This window comes from Eleutherodactylus coqui, chromosome 3 (assembly GCF_035609145.1).
Source record: "Eleutherodactylus coqui strain aEleCoq1 chromosome 3, aEleCoq1.hap1, whole genome shotgun sequence".
NCBI lineage: Eukaryota > Metazoa > Chordata > Amphibia > Anura > Eleutherodactylidae > Eleutherodactylus > Eleutherodactylus coqui.
Window position 1 is genome coordinate 12,499,561 of NC_089839.1, and position 17,046 is coordinate 12,516,606.

The 17,046-nt window shown below is 48.9% G+C and overlaps 1 protein-coding gene across 2 annotated transcripts in view; it reads left to right on the forward strand.

Annotated features, from left to right (window-relative positions):
- Positions 1-13,149, forward strand: part of EHD3 (EH domain containing 3) — a 98,578-nt gene extending 85,429 nt beyond the window's left edge. For both annotated transcript variants that reach the window (XM_066595124.1, XM_066595123.1), the window contains 3 exons: positions 632-1,044; positions 8,810-8,974; positions 9,823-13,149. In XM_066595124.1, coding sequence (XP_066451221.1) covers positions 632-1,044; positions 8,810-8,974; positions 9,823-10,350 — 1,106 coding nt within the window. In that variant the 3' untranslated portion in view covers positions 10,351-13,149. The remainder of the gene's footprint in view (positions 1-631; positions 1,045-8,809; positions 8,975-9,822) is intronic.
- Positions 13,150-17,046: the final 3,897 nt, after the last annotated feature.

Genomic DNA, 17,046 nt, shown 5'->3' on the forward strand with positions numbered 1-17,046 from the left:
TAACATTGTGTTCTTTCAAAACTCTTCTTGAAGCCTGCCTGCACTTTCCTCTGACCTTTCAGAATAGGCTGCAGTGTGTGTATGAGGCGTAACACCATTTTTTGCCAGACTTGTATCCTGATTTTTTCCTCTCCGCAGGCTATGCTCTCTAGCAGCATGTCTGTGTGAATCATTCTTCCACCTTCCTATAGATGTCTATGGGCAGCATGAGTCACCCCCCCTCCCCCCTCCACTTCGGTTATCCATCTTTTCACTTGACAACAGGTAGTGAATAACAAATTAGAAGGAAGGGAGACCCCTAGTGGCTGGCGCTTTAAAGTGATTTCTGAGCACAAAAATATCATTTTAGGTAAATTAAGTGATTTACACTTTTGCTGCCGATCACATTGGCTATCACATTTTCACAAGTTGTCTCAAAATATGGTGACCCTTTAAGGTAAGTTGACAATCAGGTAAGGTGACCTGCAGGAGGATCAGAAATACTCATCCACACTTACCTCTGTCCCATACTACTGCATTTAATCAGATTTAATTTGGGTGGAGGATCCCTTTAAGAGCTAACAGTACAACCTTCTACAGACCTTCGCCATCTTGTATATTCTAACCGTATCATTTACGCTTGTTGTTCCAGGTTATGATTTTGCCGCAGTTTTGGAATGGTTTGCCGAAAGAGTGGACCGCATCATTCTGCTCTTCGACGCCCACAAGCTGGATATTTCCGATGAGTTCTCAGAAGTCATCAAGGCCTTGAAGAACCACGAGGACAAAATGCGTGTGGTCCTCAACAAGGCGGATCAGATAGAGACCCAGCAGTTGATGAGGGTTTACGGCGCCCTCATGTGGTCCTTAGGGAAGATTGTCAACACTCCGGAGGTGATCAGAGTCTACATCGGGTCTTTCTGGTCCCACCCGCTTCTCATTCCTGACAACCGCAAACTGTTCGAGGCGGAAGAGCAGGATCTGTTCAGGGACATTCAGAGCCTTCCACGGAACGCAGCACTTAGAAAACTCAATGACCTGATCAAACGGGCGCGACTGGCGAAGGTGAGATAAAAAGTATACTTTTATTATTCATATTGAATACAAGAGGGTAAAAAACTGCCATCACATGTAGATTTATTTGGAGTTATATCTTGTCTTATACTCTAGTCGCATCCAGAGCTGCAGTAAAAAAAAAAATGTACTGGGCATCTAAGACTTCACTAGTTTTACCTAATATCTTCCACAATATCCACACAGTGAACCAGCAGGCGCTGCCCTGAGATAACGAAGTCATACAGCCTGTGAGCTGACAGGACCTTAGCAGAATATTCCGGTCCACTTAACCCTTTCCAATCCAATTTGTATCCTGGTTTTCCTATGGGGCTTACTCTTTTTCTGCCGTTACACAACGGCTCTATCTGCTGGCTAAAGCCAGTACTGCATGAGGTGACACAGATAGGCTCCGACAGCAGAGAGGCTGGCAATATACAGTAAGAGAACCCCGACGGCCATCTTCCAACATCAGAGCTGTACAACCTTAAATCATAATGTCTTCAGAGGTCAGACAGTGGATTGGAAAGGGTTAAAGGATGTGTATACGTTTACAATCATTATTTTATATCATGGCTCCAGTGCATAAAAAATGATAAAAGCAATGGAGCAACCCTACAAATAATCTAGATTGTAACCCTTTAATTTTTTTTTTATTTAACCTTTTTATTTTTTTTCCTGATTTTTGGTTTCTCCTCCCCACTATCAAAAAATCCTAACCATTTTTATTTAGCAGTGATGTTTTTTTGTGGGACAAGTTGTATTTTCAAAAGTACTGTTTAATGTACCATAGAAGGTAGTGAAAACCTTTCAAAAATTTCTAAGCCATAACCTTTTTTTCATTTTCCTATCAATTCTAGTAGTTTGAGGGCTCCTTTTTTGGCGGGATGTCTTGTAGTTTTCTATTGGTACCATTTTGGAATAGATACGATCTTTTGATCTCTTTATTTTTTTTTTTTTACTTGAGGAAGGGACGACCAAAAAAAGTATAATTCTGGCACTGTTTTTTCCTTTTTTTCTGACTACGTTCACCATACGGGATAGATAATGCATTACTTTGATAGTTCGGACTTTTAGGGACACAGTGATACCAAACGTGTTTTAGATTTAAATTTATTTTTTTTATTAGAGATGTGGGGAAAAAATTTTTTTAGAATGTTTATTACCATTTATTTTTTCTAATAAAACTTTTTTTTAAATTAATTTTTACATTCTTTTTCTTTAGCCCCCCTAGGGGACTTGAACTTGCGATCATACAGTATACATATCATACATACCATAGTATTACATTATACCAAGTTCTGACAGGCAGCATACATATTTAAGGAGTTGTCTAGGGTTAGAAAGGCATGGCTGTTTTCTTCCAGATAAAGTGCTACCCTTGCCTAGGGGTTGTGTCTGGTATTGCAGCTCAGCTTTCATTCATGTCAATGGAGGGGAGCTGCAATACCAATCACAACCCCTCAGACAAAGGTGGTGCTATTTAAAGAAAGCAGACTTGTTTTTCTAATCCTGGACAATCCCTTTAAAAGGTGCCACAAGTAAGTCCTTCAGAAGGACCCAGGCTGCCATGGCATCCAAACAGGAGGGAGTCGGGGTTGGGGGCAATCAGAACCTCCAAACACTGGTTGGGACATTTAAATGCCGCTGTCAGAATTTGCAGCGTCATTCAAAGGGTTAACAGACAGTGTAAACGCTGATTGTGGCTGTTGCGGGTGTCAGTTGTGTATGGAGTGGAATCTGCTTCCAATCCCTCTCCGTGCAAACCCTGCACGCTTGGAACATAAATGGACACCCTGGGTGTGAAGGGGTTAAGAAAAAAAATCCTGTGATTTGGTATATGCAGCCCCTATGCAGACCTATTTGTTTCCATGGTTACAAGCAGACCCTGCGTAGTCTGATCCTGTAGTGGTGTGTTAGTCCAGTTTCTCTGCCTTCTGTTGTCAGGGGTGTAAATAAGGCGGTGGGCAGGGCAGGGCATGTGCCCCGGGTACTACGTTCAGAGGGGGGCACAAGGAAGCCACTCCGCCTCGGACAGGGCTACGGCAGCAAACTGAATTCTTGCCCCAGGTGAAGAGAAGCCTAGCTATAATTCTTGCAAGTCATTGGTCTGTGGACAGAGGGAGGGGAGTAACTCATAGCTGCTGGATCAGACTACACCGGGGTTTATTTGTAGTCTGTAACCAAGATGACACATAGGTCTGCATAGGAGCTGCATACACAAAACTATAGGAGATTTCTAATTAAGACTGTTTGCAAAGTTGTTTGATTTTTCATTATGGAGTAATGCCATGCAAATGTAATTGGTTGCAAAAGTAGTCACAGACTTGAATCATCTAGGCCATATTTATATGAAATCTGATGTTAAGTGCTCACGCTCCCCAATAGTAAACCAGGAAGCAGCCAGAGTCTTTCCAAAGCAAGGTCCGCTGCGAGTCCAACGGCAAACAGTCCAGAAATGAAAAAATCCAGAGGCGGCTTGTAAAAGAATCTCGTTTTTCCTTTTATTTATTTGTTGATACAATGTATCCGCACGTAACTGTATGCCGCGCAGAATACGCATTTCAAAGGCTTCTTGATCACAGCATGGCGGGCAGAAACCTCCCAGTTCCATCAAAAAACCCATTTCAACAAGGCAGAACTGTTCTGCTACTCGTATTTGGTGGATGCCTCCTCTGATTTTTCATTCTGGATTAAAACAATAAAAATGGAATTGGTTAAAAGTATTCACACCCTTCAAACCTTTTTATAAATGATCTGGAGGAGGGAATTGATGGGAAACTGATCCAATTTGCCAATGACACAAAGCTAGGAGGGATAGCTAACACTAGGGAAGAGAGAGAGAGAGAGGATTCAAAAAGATCCAGAAAAGCTTGAATGGTGGGCAGCGACTAATAGAAGGGTATTTAACAAGGAGAAATGCAAAGTCCTACATCTGGGCAAGAAACATGAAAAAACCACACACAGAATAGGAGGAATTGGGCCAAGCAGCAGCACATGTGAAAAAGACTTGGGTATACTAATGGATCATAGACTGAACATGAGTCAACAGTGTGATGCAGCAGCCAAAAAGGCAAACACAATTCTGAGATGTATTAAGAGAAGCATAGAGTCTAGATCACGTGAGGTCATTATCCCCCTCTACTCTTCCTTAGTCAGACCTCATCTGGAATACTGGGTCCAGTTCTGGGCACCCCACTTTAAAAAAGACAGAGACAAACTGGAGCAAGTTCAGAGAAGAGTTACCAAGATGGTGAGCGGTCTGCAAATCATGTCCTATGAGGAACGGTTAAAGGATCTGGGAAGGTTTAGCTTGCAGAAGAGAAGGCTGTGAGGAGACTTAATAGTGGTCTACAAATATCTGAAGGGCTGTCACAGTGCAGAGGGATCTGCCCTATTCTCATCTGCACAAGGAAAGACTAGAAGCAATGGGATGAAACTGAAAGGGAGGAGACACAGATTAGATATTAGACAGTGAGGGGGATCAATGAGTGGAACAGGTTACCACGGGAGGTGGGGAGTTCTACTTCAATGGAAGTCTTCAAACAAAGGCTGGATACACATCTGTCTGAGATGATTTAGTGATCCTGCATTGAGCAGGGGGTTGGAGCCGATGACCGTGGAGGTCTCTTCCAACTCTACCAGTCTAGGATTCTGTGATCATGGCCCTATTTATAATTACATACTTGGATGTCAGAGATGAAGACATGGGGTTTATTTTTTTCCACAGAAGCAGCGCCACCATTGTCTGTGGCTGTGCCTGGCATTGCAGCTCCGAGTCATTCAATTTCATGGCACCGAGCAGGAGTAACGGACACAGCCATAGACAAAAGTGATGCTGATTGTAGGAAAAAGCAGACCCTATTTTGTAATCTCGTACAAACCCAAAATACAAAAGGGGTTAATGTCACTCCATTGTTCTCTTTTCGAGAAAGTGTTTTGCGATTATTTTACAGTTTCATCTTTTAATAGAAGTTGCAGTTTGTGTCCTGGAAGCCGAGTCCGTTGAGATGTAATTTGTGACTGGCATTTCCTGTCCGTGCTATGAATTTCTGCCCTTCGATTGCTGTGACCTCATCCGGGGTTAAAGAGTCAGAGGAAATTGCGCGGAGCCTAATTCTTGTGTGATTAAAAGAAAAAATAATGCTAGTACTGTGAAAATATGGGTTATTGTCAGCATCGTATCTTATCTGCCTTCTGGAAAATAATAGCACTTTTGGACAACAGCGCCTCCCTGCTGGTGGAACTTCAGAAATATCTGTGGTTATGGTCACTGCAGTCTGGCTGGATTGTGAAAGGAATGTCCCAATATAATGGCAGTCTGGCTGTGTAGTCTGCAGCGCCCCCTGTAACAGCAGTCTGGCTGTGTGGTCTGCAGCGCCCCCTATAACAGCAGTCTGGCTGTGTAGTCTGCAGCGCCCCCTGTAACAGCAGTCTGGCTGTGTGGTCTGCAGCGCCCCCAATAACGGCAGTCTGGCTGTGTGGTCTGCAGCGCCCCCTGTAACAGCAGTCTGGCTGTGTGGTCTGCAGCGCCCCCAATAACGGCAGTCTGGCTGTGTGGTCTGCAGCGCCCCCTGTAACAGCAGTCTGGCTGTGTGGTCTGCAGCGCCCCCAATAACGGCAGTCTGGCTGTGTGGTCTGCAGCGCCCCCTGTAACAGCAGTCTGGCTGTGTGGTCTGCAGCGCCCCCTATAACAGCAGTCTGGCTGTGTGGTCTGCAGCGCCCCCTATAACAGCAGTCTGGCTGTGTAGTCTGCAGCGCCCCCTGTAACAGCAGTCTGGCTGTGTGGTCTGCAGCGCCCCCAATAACGGCAGTCTGGCTGTGTGGTCTGCAGCGCCCCCTATAACAGCAGTCTGGCTGTGTGGTCTGCAGCGCCCCCTGTAACAGCAGTCTGGCTGTGTGGTCTGCAGCGCCCCCTATAACAGCAGTCTGGCTGTGTGGTCTGCAGCGCCCCCTATAACAGCAGTCTGGCTGTGTAGTCTGCAGCGCCCCCTATAACGGCAGTCTGGCTGTGTGGTCTGCAGCGCCCCCTATAACAGCAGTCTGGCTGTTAGGTCTGCAGGGCCCCCTATAACGGCAGTCTGGCTGTGTGGTCTGCAGCACCCCCAGTAACAGCAGTCTGGCTGTGGGGTCTGCAGCGCCCCCAGTAACGGCAGTCTGGCTGTGGGGTCTGCAGCGCCCCCAGTAACGGCAGTCTGGCTGTGGGGTCTGCAGCGCCCCCAGTAACGGCAGTCTGGCTGTGGGGTCTGCAGCGCCCCCAGTAACGGCAGTCTGGCTGTGGGGTCTGCAGCGCCCCCAGTAACGGCAGTCTGGCTGTGGGGTCTGCAGCGCCCCCAATAACGGCAGTCTGGCTGTGGGGTCTGCAGCGCCCCCAATAACGGCAGTCTGGCTGTGGGGTCTGCAGCGCCCCCAATAACGGCAGTCTGGCTGTGGGGTCTGCAGCGCCCCCAATAACGGCAGTCTGGCTGTGGGGTCTGCAGCGCCCCCTATAACAGCAGTCTGGCTGTGTAGTCTGCAGCGCCCCCTATAACGGCAGTCTGGCTGTGTGGTCTGCAGCGCCCCCTATAACAGCAGTCTGGCTGTGTAGTCTGCAGCGCCCCCTGTAACAGCAGTCTGGCTGTGTGGTCTGCAGCGCCCCCTATAACAGCAGTCTGGCTGTGTGGTCTGCAGCGCCCCCTATAACAGCAGTCTGTCTGTGTGGTCTGCAGCGCCCCCTATAACAGCAGTCTGGCTGTGTAGTCTGCAGCGCCCCCTATAACGGCAGTCTGGCTGTGTGGTCTGCAGCGCCCCCTATAACAGCAGTCTGGCTGTGTGGTCTGCAGCGCCCCCTATAACAGCAGTCTGGCTGTTAGGTCTGCAGGGCCCCCTATAACGGCAGTCTGGCTGTGTGGTCTGCAGCGCCCCCTGTAACAGCAGTCTGGCTGTGTGGTCTGCAGCGCCCCCTATAACAGCAGTCTGGCTGTGTGGTCTGCAGCGCCCCCTATAACAGCAGTCTGGCTGTGTAGTCTGCAGCGCCCCCTGTAACAGCAGTCTGGCTGTGTGGTCTGCAGCGCCCCCTATAACAGCAGTCTGGCTGTGTAGTCTGCAACGCCCCCTGTAACAGCAGTCTGGCTGTGTGGTCTGCAGCGCCCCCTATAACAGCAGTCTGTCTGTGTGGTCTGCAGCGCCCCCTATAACAGCAGTCTGGCTGTGTAGTCTGCAGCGCCCCCTGTAACAGCAGTCTGGCTGTGTGGTCTGCAGCGCCCCCTATAACAGCAGTCTGGCTGTGTAGTCTGCAACGCCCCCTGTAACAGCAGTCTGGCTGTGTGGTCTGCAGCGCCCCCTATAACAGCAGTCTGTCTGTGTGGTCTGCAGCGCCCCCTATAACAGCAGTCTGGCTGTGTAGTCTGCAGCGCCCCCTATAACGGCAGTCTGGCTGTGTGGTCTGCAGCGCCCCCTATAACAGCAGTCTGGCTGTTAGGTCTGCAGGGCCCCCTATAACGGCAGTCTGGCTGTGTGGTCTGCAGCACCCCCAGTAACAGCAGTCTGGCTGTATAGTCTGCAGCGCCCCCTATAACAGCAGTCTGGCTGTGTGGTCTGCAGCACCCCCAGTAACAGCAGTCTGGCTGTGTGGTCTGCAGCGCCCCCAATAATGGTAGTCTGGCTGTGGGGTCTGCAGCGCCCCCAGTAACAGCAGTCTGGCTGTGTAGTCTGCAGCGCCCCCTATAACAGCAGTCTGGCTGTTAGGTCTGCAGGGCCCCCTATAACGGCAGTCTGACTGTGGGGTCTGCAGGGCCCCCTATAACGGCAGTCTGACTGTGGGGTCTGCAGCGCCCCCTATAACGGCAGTCTGGCTGTATAGTCTGCAGCGCCCCCTATAACAGCAGTCTGGCTGTGTGGTCTGCAGCGCCCCCAGTAACGGCAGTCTGGCTGTGTGGTCTGCAGCGCCCCCAGTAACGGCAGTCTGGCTGTGTGGTCTGCAGCGCCCCCAATAATGGCAGTCTGGCTGTGTGGTCTGCAGCGCCCCCAATAATGGCAGTCTGGCTGTGGGGTCTGCAGCGCCCCCAGTAACGGCAGTCTGGCTGTGGGGTCTGCAGCGCCCCCAGTAACGGCAGTCTGGCTGTGGGGTCTGCAGCGCCCCCAGTAACGGCAGTCTGGCTGTGGGGTCTGCAGCGCCCCCAATAACGGCAGTCTGGCTATGTGGTCTGCAGCGCCCCCAATAACGGCAGTCTGGCTGTGTAGTCTGCAGCGCCCCCTATAACGGCAGTCTGGCTGTGTAGCCTGCAGTGCCCCCTATAACGGCTGTCTGGCTGTGTGGTCTGCAGCGCCCCCTATAACGGCAGTCTGGCTGTGTGGTCTGCAGCGCCCCCTATAACGGCAGTCTGGCTGTGTAGCCTGCAGCGCCCCCTATAACGGCAGTCTGGCTGTGTGGTCTGCAGCGCCCCCTATAACAGCAGTCTGGCTGTGTAGCCTGAGCGCCCCCTATAACGGCAGTCTGGCTGTGAGGTCTGCAGCGCCCCCTATAACGGCAGTCTGGCTGTGTGGTCTGCAGCGCCCCCTATAACGGCAGTCTGGATGTGTAGCCTGCAGCGCCCACTATAACGGCAGTCTGGCTGTGTGGTCTGCAGCGCCCCCTATAACGGCAGTCTGGCTGTGTGGTCTGCAGCGCCCCCTATAACGGCAGTCTGGCTGTGTAGTCTGCAGCGCCCCCTATAACAGCAGTCTGGCTTTGTGGTCTGCAATATGAAAATGATTAATCTTGCCTAACACAACCTTGGTCTTCTGTTACTGCCCGTAGGTCCATGCCTACATCATCAGTTCCCTCAAGAAAGAGATGCCGGCCGTTTTCGGGAAGGACAATAAGAAGAAAGAGTTAATCGCCAGTTTGGGGGAGATTTATGCTCGAATTGAACGAGAACATCAGATCTCTCCTGGAGACTTCCCGAACCTGAAGAAGATGCAGGTACAGTAGACCTCCCTGCCCGGCCATGCAGACCTCTACAGAAGGCAACAAAGCTGAGCACTGAGTCACCATGTGTCTTCTTTCCTTTCCTTCTCATCAATAAATGTGTGTGTCATATATAGAAAAAGGAATAAACCGTCCAAACAGAGGGAGAACATGCAAACTCCATGCAGACGTTGTCCTTGGTCATAAATGAACCTAGGATCTCAGTGCTGCAAGCTAACAGTGCTAACCACTGAGCCACAATGCTTCCTATTACTCCTCTTCCCTTTTTTTTATTTCCTATTCCTTCTTCCTCTTCCTTCCTTCTTCTTTCTTGAGCTTCCGCCTCTCTCCATCATAGTGGCTCAGTAGTTACAATTGTTGCCTTGCAAGCAGGGGTCCGAAATTCAAATCTGACCAAAGGCATCTGCATGGACTTTGGTCCTTCTCCAAAGATAATAGGTGAATGTAGGTTGTAATCTCCAGTGGGGACAAAAAACTCCATGTGATAAGAGCTGTGTAATATGTATGAAGGTCATTATTATGAAACATGGGGAGAACCTACAGACTCCATGCAGATGTTGGCCTTGGTCAAATTTGGAAAGTGTTTTAACAAATTCCAACCTCTGAAGAGCAAATTTGAACCAAGGACTCCAATGTTGCAAGGTAACAGTGTTAACTACTGAGCCACGGGGGGACCACCACCGATGTTCTACACTAATTTCAGGGGTATTGGTGAAGTTCCTGTTCAGTTTGAACGAATTCGGACCAAATTAAACTTTTCAAAAGTTCACTCACCGCTACATTTAGGTATATATTTATCTTTATTTTGTATTTTCATTTTTCATATTTTTTTTGTCCCTCAGGACCTCATGCAATCCCAAGATTTTAACAAATTCCAACCTCTGAAGAACAAGCTCCTGGAGACTGTGGATGAAATGCTGGCTCATGACATTGCCCACTTGATGATACTGGTTAGACAAGAAGAAACTCAGAAACCAGTCCAGATGGTGAAAGGAGGTGCCTTTGAGGGTACCCAGAATGGTCCCTTTGGACATGGTTACGGGGAAGGGGCAGGTGAGGGCATCGACGATGCAGACTGGGTAGTAGCCAGAGATAAACCCATGTACGACGAGATCTTCTACACTCTGTCTCCCGTCAATGGCAAAATCACAGGCGCCAATGCCAAGAGGGAGATGGTAAAGTCCAAGTTGCCTAATACTGTTCTTGGAAAAATTTGGAAGCTTGCCGACATCGATAAAGATGGCTTGCTGGACGATGAGGAATTTGCCTTAGCCAACCACCTAATTAAGGTGAAATTAGAAGGCCACGAGCTTCCCAACGACCTGCCTTGTCATCTAATTCCACCATCCAAGCGAAAGGTGATCGAGTGAAGGTGTTCAAGAGGAAGGGAGGAGACCCAAGCAGTCACCGAGTTTCCTTTGAGTTGATACAATTAATGTGAAGCGAGCCTGCTGTGGCGTTTTGATTTAACGAGATATATCTATATCAAGATGCAATTGACGATTGAGCTTTTATTAACCGCTAACAAGAAGCTAATACTCGTTCCTTTGTGCAGACCTTTTCCTCAACGAAGACGAAAACAAAAAAAATTCCAAAAACAAAGGGAAGAGAGACCTCAAAGGCGTAACATTGTTCTCGGATCTGTGTTGCGTTGTCATCGTGCTTCCTCTACTCCTGATGCTTCCCAGATACCTCATTGTATTGTTCTCTGGCCGTGTGTTGCGCAAATCATTTTGTTGATTTTAATCGTTTTTATGTCTTTGTTGTGTCTGTTTTTACTGGTTGTGATGCGTTGTCGTGAGATCTTTTAATGGAGGTGCTCTACTGTTGACCCAGAAGGTTGGAGTTCCTCATCAGGTCTCCAATGGACATGTCCTATGTAGGTATATTCTTCATGTACAGACCTACCAGATGGTTCCCGTCCACTCTAGACCCTGGGGTTTACTTAGGTGGCCATAGTGGTGGAGCGTAATGATATTTTAGAACCTAGTAGAGCTATTCGGCTGCTTGTACCACCAGCCTTGTTCATACTTCAGGTCACTGGCACTCAATTTGATGTGGTCTTTCTCCCGCAGTAGGCAATTTTGGAGGAGCCCAGTTTTCATTGACTTGCAGGAAAGGTGTGATTCCTTTGGTGGTCACAAGAGTAGAGATCTTGTGGGATTCTTGCCAGTCATTGAATGCCAGTCTTATTTGGCAGGTTGTTTTCGGTGGCGGCTCATGGCAGAAGCAGTCTAATCTTCAGCTTGAGGATGTAGTATTGATACTCTTGTAAGGTTTGGAGTTGGATGTTGAAGGATGAGCAGACACCGCCTTACTGTAGATACATTATGGAGTCTTACTAGGCTGAATTAGAGGACCATGGGTTCGGCATACGTATTGGGACGGTAGATGCAGCCATGCTGTTAGGCTACATCGGGATCCATTCAGGATTAATAGTGACACCTCTGAGGCGTAAGGTACACGGTGCCTCGCGTATCGATGGATTATTGGTTGATGCCATAATGGCCGCCTCCAGTGTGTGTAATGCAAGTGATGGGAACAAATAAGATGCTGTGAGATGAATCTTTGTGTTCACCGAGATAATTAGAAATGGTTGAAGGGGTAAGAAAAGAGTCTTCATCTGCTGAGTATATAACTTATTTTATATATATATGTGTAAAAGCACCAATCTGTGCGTTTTCTTGTAAATCTCGTTATATTGCGCACAACTTCCATTCCGAGCTTGTGTCCTTTTACTTATGATCAATACAAACTATAGAATTGTCACATTTCATCATTTTGAAACTATTTTAAGGGGTTTTACAGGATTAGAAAAAATGTCTGCTCCCCACCAGGAACTACGCCACTCTCGTCCATGGCTGTATTTGGTACTGCAGCTCATTCTCATTCACAGGAATGCAGATGAGCTGCAGTGTCAGACAGGACCACCGATAAGGGGCGTTCTTAGGTGACAAAAAATAGAGAGATTCTTCCAATCCTTTAAAGGGGTTGTCTGGTTGTAATCTACTGATAGCTTATCCTTAGACTATGGGGGGAAGGGTTCATTTGGCAGGCCGCCTTCTGATCAGCTGTTCACTGGGCCAGCGCACTTGTATACTGAACTGCATTCTGCAGAAAGCAGACAGCTCCGTTCTTGCTGTAGTGGGCAGGCTTGGTATTGCCAGCCACGTTCCCATTGAAATGAGTGGGAACTTTGTCTGCAATACCAAGCTTGACCACTGCAGTGGGAACGGGGCTGTATGCTTCCTGCAGATACCAGCTACATGCACAAATACATTGCCTGGCAAACAGCTGATTGGTGGTGGCTTGCTGCAAAGGAACCCCACCGATCTACTATTGATGACTTATCCTTAGCAGTAGTTTGCAAACAGTCAACCCCTTTTAAAGAGGACCGGTCACTTCCTTGGGTCAGCGGGCTGGCTGCATAGCTTTGTAGCTGTGGCGCCACCGACTCTATTGCAGCTTTTCATTTCTCCCTGCTCCCCCATGGTCCTCATAAGAAGTCCCATTAGATGTGGTGCTTTAGGTCTGTGGAGTAGGTGGTCCCCCTTCCCCTTTTCCCCTGGGGGCTCATTGTCAATCAAAACTGATGTCATCTGTTGACAGCAAGTGGAGGAGATCCCATCAGACGGATTCAAAGCTCCAAGAGCCGAATCCAATGAAGGTCGTTGTAGGAAAATTGTGAGGAGTCGAGTGTTTGGTATAAGGAAAAGTTGCAGTAGAGTTAACCGTACCGTGGTGTGGAGCTTTGCAGCTGGCCCTGCCTAACTTGAGGACGTAACAGGTCCTTTTTAAATGGATCGTCCCACTTCTAGCTGTTTTGCTGCAGTAAGCAGACAGCTCTGTACATTGCGTAGTGGCCAGGACTGGTACTGCAGGCTGAGTCCCATTGATTTCAGTAGGACTCATCCTGCAGTAGCAACTAAGGCCACTGCACAATGTACAGAGCTGTCTGCTTCCTACAGCAACACAGCTAGAAGTGGTACATCCCCTTTAAGCTCATTTACCTATTGAAAGTTGGACCCATACTGCTACGTAAATGAACCTAGTTGTCCGCCTGGTGCATTTCATGTTGCACAGTCTCTAAGGCCTTGATAGGGGATGCGTCTACACTTGCAGTTTGTGGGTGCTGTACAAATAAATGAAATAAAATCTATATATCTAAATCTGCTTCTCTCCAACTTCCATTCATTGATCCTAATATAAATCTATACACACATTTCAGGAGGCCTCATTTATGTATACTTAAAGGAACACTCCAGCCAGGACTGATACACGGAGTTATGCCTAGTGCTGGTCTGGAGGGTGGGGCTTGACACTGTACCGCCCCCTCCATCCATGGAGTTATGCCTAGTGCAGGTCTGGAGGGTGGGGCTTGACACTGTACCGCCCCCTCCATCCATGGAGTTATGCCTAGTGCTGGTCTGGAGGGTGGGGCTTGACACTGTACCGCCCCCTCCATCCATGGAGTTATGCCTAGTGCAGGTCTGGAGGGTGGGGCTTGACACTGTACCGCCCCCTCCATCCATGGAGTTATGCCTAGTGCTGGTCTGGAGGGTGGGGCTTGACACTGTACCGCCCCCTCCATCCATGGAGTTATGCCTAGTGCAGGTCTGGAGGGTGGGGCTTGACACTGTACCGCCCCCTCCATCCATGGAGTTATGCCTAGTGCAGGTCTGGAGGGTGGAGCTTGACACTGTACCGCCCCCTCTATCCATGGAGTTATGCCTAGTGCAGGTCTGGAGGGTGAAGCTTGACACTGTACCGCCCCTTCCATCCATGGAGCTATGCCTAGTGCAGGTCTGGAGGGTGGAGCTTGACACTGTACCGCCCCCTCTATCCATGGAGTTATGCCTAGTGCAGGTCTGGAGGGTGGGGCTTGACACTGTACCGCCCCCTCCATCCATAGAGTTATGCCTAGTGCAGGTCTGGAGGGTGGAGCTTGACACTGTACCGCCCCCTCTATCCATGGAGTTATGCCTAGTGCAGGTCTGGAGGGTGAAGCTTGACACTGTACCGCCCCTTCCATCCATGGAGCTATGCCTAGTGCAGGTCTGGAGGGTGGGGCTTGACACTGTACCGCCCCCTCCATCCATGGAGTTATGCCTAGTGCAGGTCTGGAGGGTGGGGCTTGACACTGTACCGCCCCCTTTATCCATGGAGTTATTCCTAGTGCAGGTCTGGAGGGTGGAGCTTGACACTGTACCGCTAACTCCACCCATGTATTATGGTGTCCCAATTCTCTATGCTGGAGGACTGGAGGACCACTGCCTTCCCGTCCAGCAATGCCTTACTGGTTTACTGGAAAGAAATGACCCCTGCAGACTGGTGAGCGCCGAGACCCCCACTGATGGTCACAATGAAACGTTCAGCAACTTTCTAATCTTTGTGTTTCAATTTCTCACCATTTTGAAGATCTCTGCTTGCTTTCATTGGATGGAGCATTCTTTTCAAACTTGCATAGATTTAAAAGGGTTGTATCAAAACAGACTTATCACCTAAACATAGGATGGGAGTTTCGCAGCCGAGACCCTCAGCCATAATAAGCAGGGGTCCCATGCCCCCCCCCCCCCCCCCCCTTGCAGCAACCACCCGCTGGGATGTAGAGATTAAGATGAAGTGGTGAAGACAGACAAGCGCTTGTACTCGGCCATTTCCATCAGCCTAGTTGAAATAAATGGCGCGGCACCGCTAACTGCGAGGGGGTGCAGCGAGGCACCAGTGAGGAGAGGAGGGGATCAGGGGACTTCTTGGGATTTGTGGGCTTCGCAGCAGTGAGACTCCCACCAATCAGATTCTATCATGTAACCTATGAATAGGTGACAGTGTACTTTGGTATAACAACTTTTTTTAAAGGGGTTTTCCGAGGCTAAAAGAAAGAAATCTAATTATTTGAGAATATAATGAAATGGCAAAATAAGCTCCCCCCCCCCCCCCCCCCCCCATAAATCCCCCCGCCGCTCTGATCCCGGACAAAGCTGCAGGGGGCCAATGTAGGGTTAATCTGCCACATGGCATTATCACAGGCCTGTAATTGGCCGAGTGATGAGGGATCTTACACACCTGCCGGATATTTCTAAAGGTAGGTTCACACGGACGATTGCGATTTTGCCGTGCGAAAATCGCGTCTCTTTTTCTGCGCTCTTTGAGTGGCAGCGCTGCTTTTTCAAGCAAAAACATCATAGTGCTCGCAATTTTCTCACACATTTTTTTTTCATTTTTTTTTCATTTCGGCACTATTTGCAATGGGAGGGGTGGGGCGGAGCTAAGTCTTGGAACTTGGCTCCACCCCGCCTCCTTTCATTGCAAATAGTGCCGAGGGGGGGAGAGGAGGCAGAGAGGGGGCGGGAGCTCAGAGCACTGCTCCCGGATCTTCCAGCCTCCTCCCCCTGCAGAGAGGGACGCCATATATCGGCCGGAGTGAATACCCAGCCGATATACGGTCGTCTGAATAAGCCCTAAAGATGCAAAAAATTTTGCATGCAGGTAATGGAGGAAAGATCCACAGCGGCGGAATAAGCTGCGTCTTACCAACATATTCTGCATTGATGAAAGGTCCCTCAGTGGCTCACGAGCGCCATTTCTGGAGGCGCCTGTGGCTTATTATCCTATTGTCTTACAGTCCTAGCCCAGCAAACGAGGGATTGCTACTATTGTATCCAGTCTAGACGATCCTCGGTTGGTTGGCGCTCACACAAGCGCATGCATCCCGCGTATTACATGCAGATTTTATATATATGTGTATTTGCTGCGTAGGTTAAATCCCCATCACCTATATTGGTGCGCCAAAATCGGACACGCCGCGTTTGGTTTTTTTTACACGCAGGTGTGAGCGGCCCAATAGAATTTAATTGGCTTTTAGCACCAAGTATGACGCACGTGACGGGTGGGTGAGCCCTAAAAGAGTCGGCACTCCTGGTTGATACATTGTAACAAACTGCGGAGAGGAGACTTGTACAGCTGATGAAGGCCGCATGGGCACAGCCGAGTGCGACATTGGTCCCAGAAGCTCGGACCGTTATGGCGCTTGTAAGCGTGATTCTTCCCTGCGAGTATGATGCAAAAACGTGTTGTATCGCGGTACGTGGGATTTGATTTTAGTTGTGTAATTTGTATTTTTTCTCCCTAAAAGACTGTTTTCCGATAGAATTCTACAGAACGGGCCGCATCGAAGCGGAGAGAAATCTGGAATGATTCATCTTTGTCCTGGCGGGGGGGGGGGGGGGGGATACAACATGGATGACTTTTCACATGCCAATCGCCAAGGCCTTCGTCACATAACTGTCCCTATCTGTATGTCCATGTGACGTGTCCATTCTTTATGTCTGTGTGTGATTGGTAGGTCATTTTTAGTTTTTATTGCGCGGAAGAAAAAAAATGGCCAAACTTTTTCTCTAGCGTTGATCAGTTAAAAACGGAACGCACATGGATGTCCGCCGAGCACCTCCATTTTTTTAGAACGCTATAAGACTTGAATAGGTGACTGTCATGTGATACTTGGACCACAATAGGACGTGCGACGATTCTTTTACAGTCACCCATCTGCACAGCCCTACTGCCTGCGATGGTCTGTATGCCATCCGTGTGCAGTCAGATGTGGGAATCGCTTGTGTGAATAAGCCCTAAGCAGGAACAATGAGTGCGGATGGGAGTGGAAAGAGATAAAACGTATATTTTAGGATGGGAGCGTGTAGATATGGAACTAGGGGGGCTTTAATCACCCAAATGCCCCCTCATTGCTGAGCAACCCCCAATATTATAAAAAGTAAGTCAGGACCTCTTAAAGATTTTGCCTTGGGTTCCAGAAGTTTCACGTTATGTCGCCGCAGGGATCCCTAAAAATTTCATAAATCAACGTTAAAATCCTGGCGTACCCCTTTAAGTGTGCAGATCATTATGGAGTCGGCCGGGTATGATGTCAAGCTTCATCCACTGTTCTCTTGTATTGGGGGAGATTAAGGGCCACAAATATGAAGTAACCACCGCACCCCTATGGCAGCGCCTGTGGACCGGCACTTGCTGCAGATCATCTCCTTGGCGCAGAGCTCTGGCACCGTATGTTT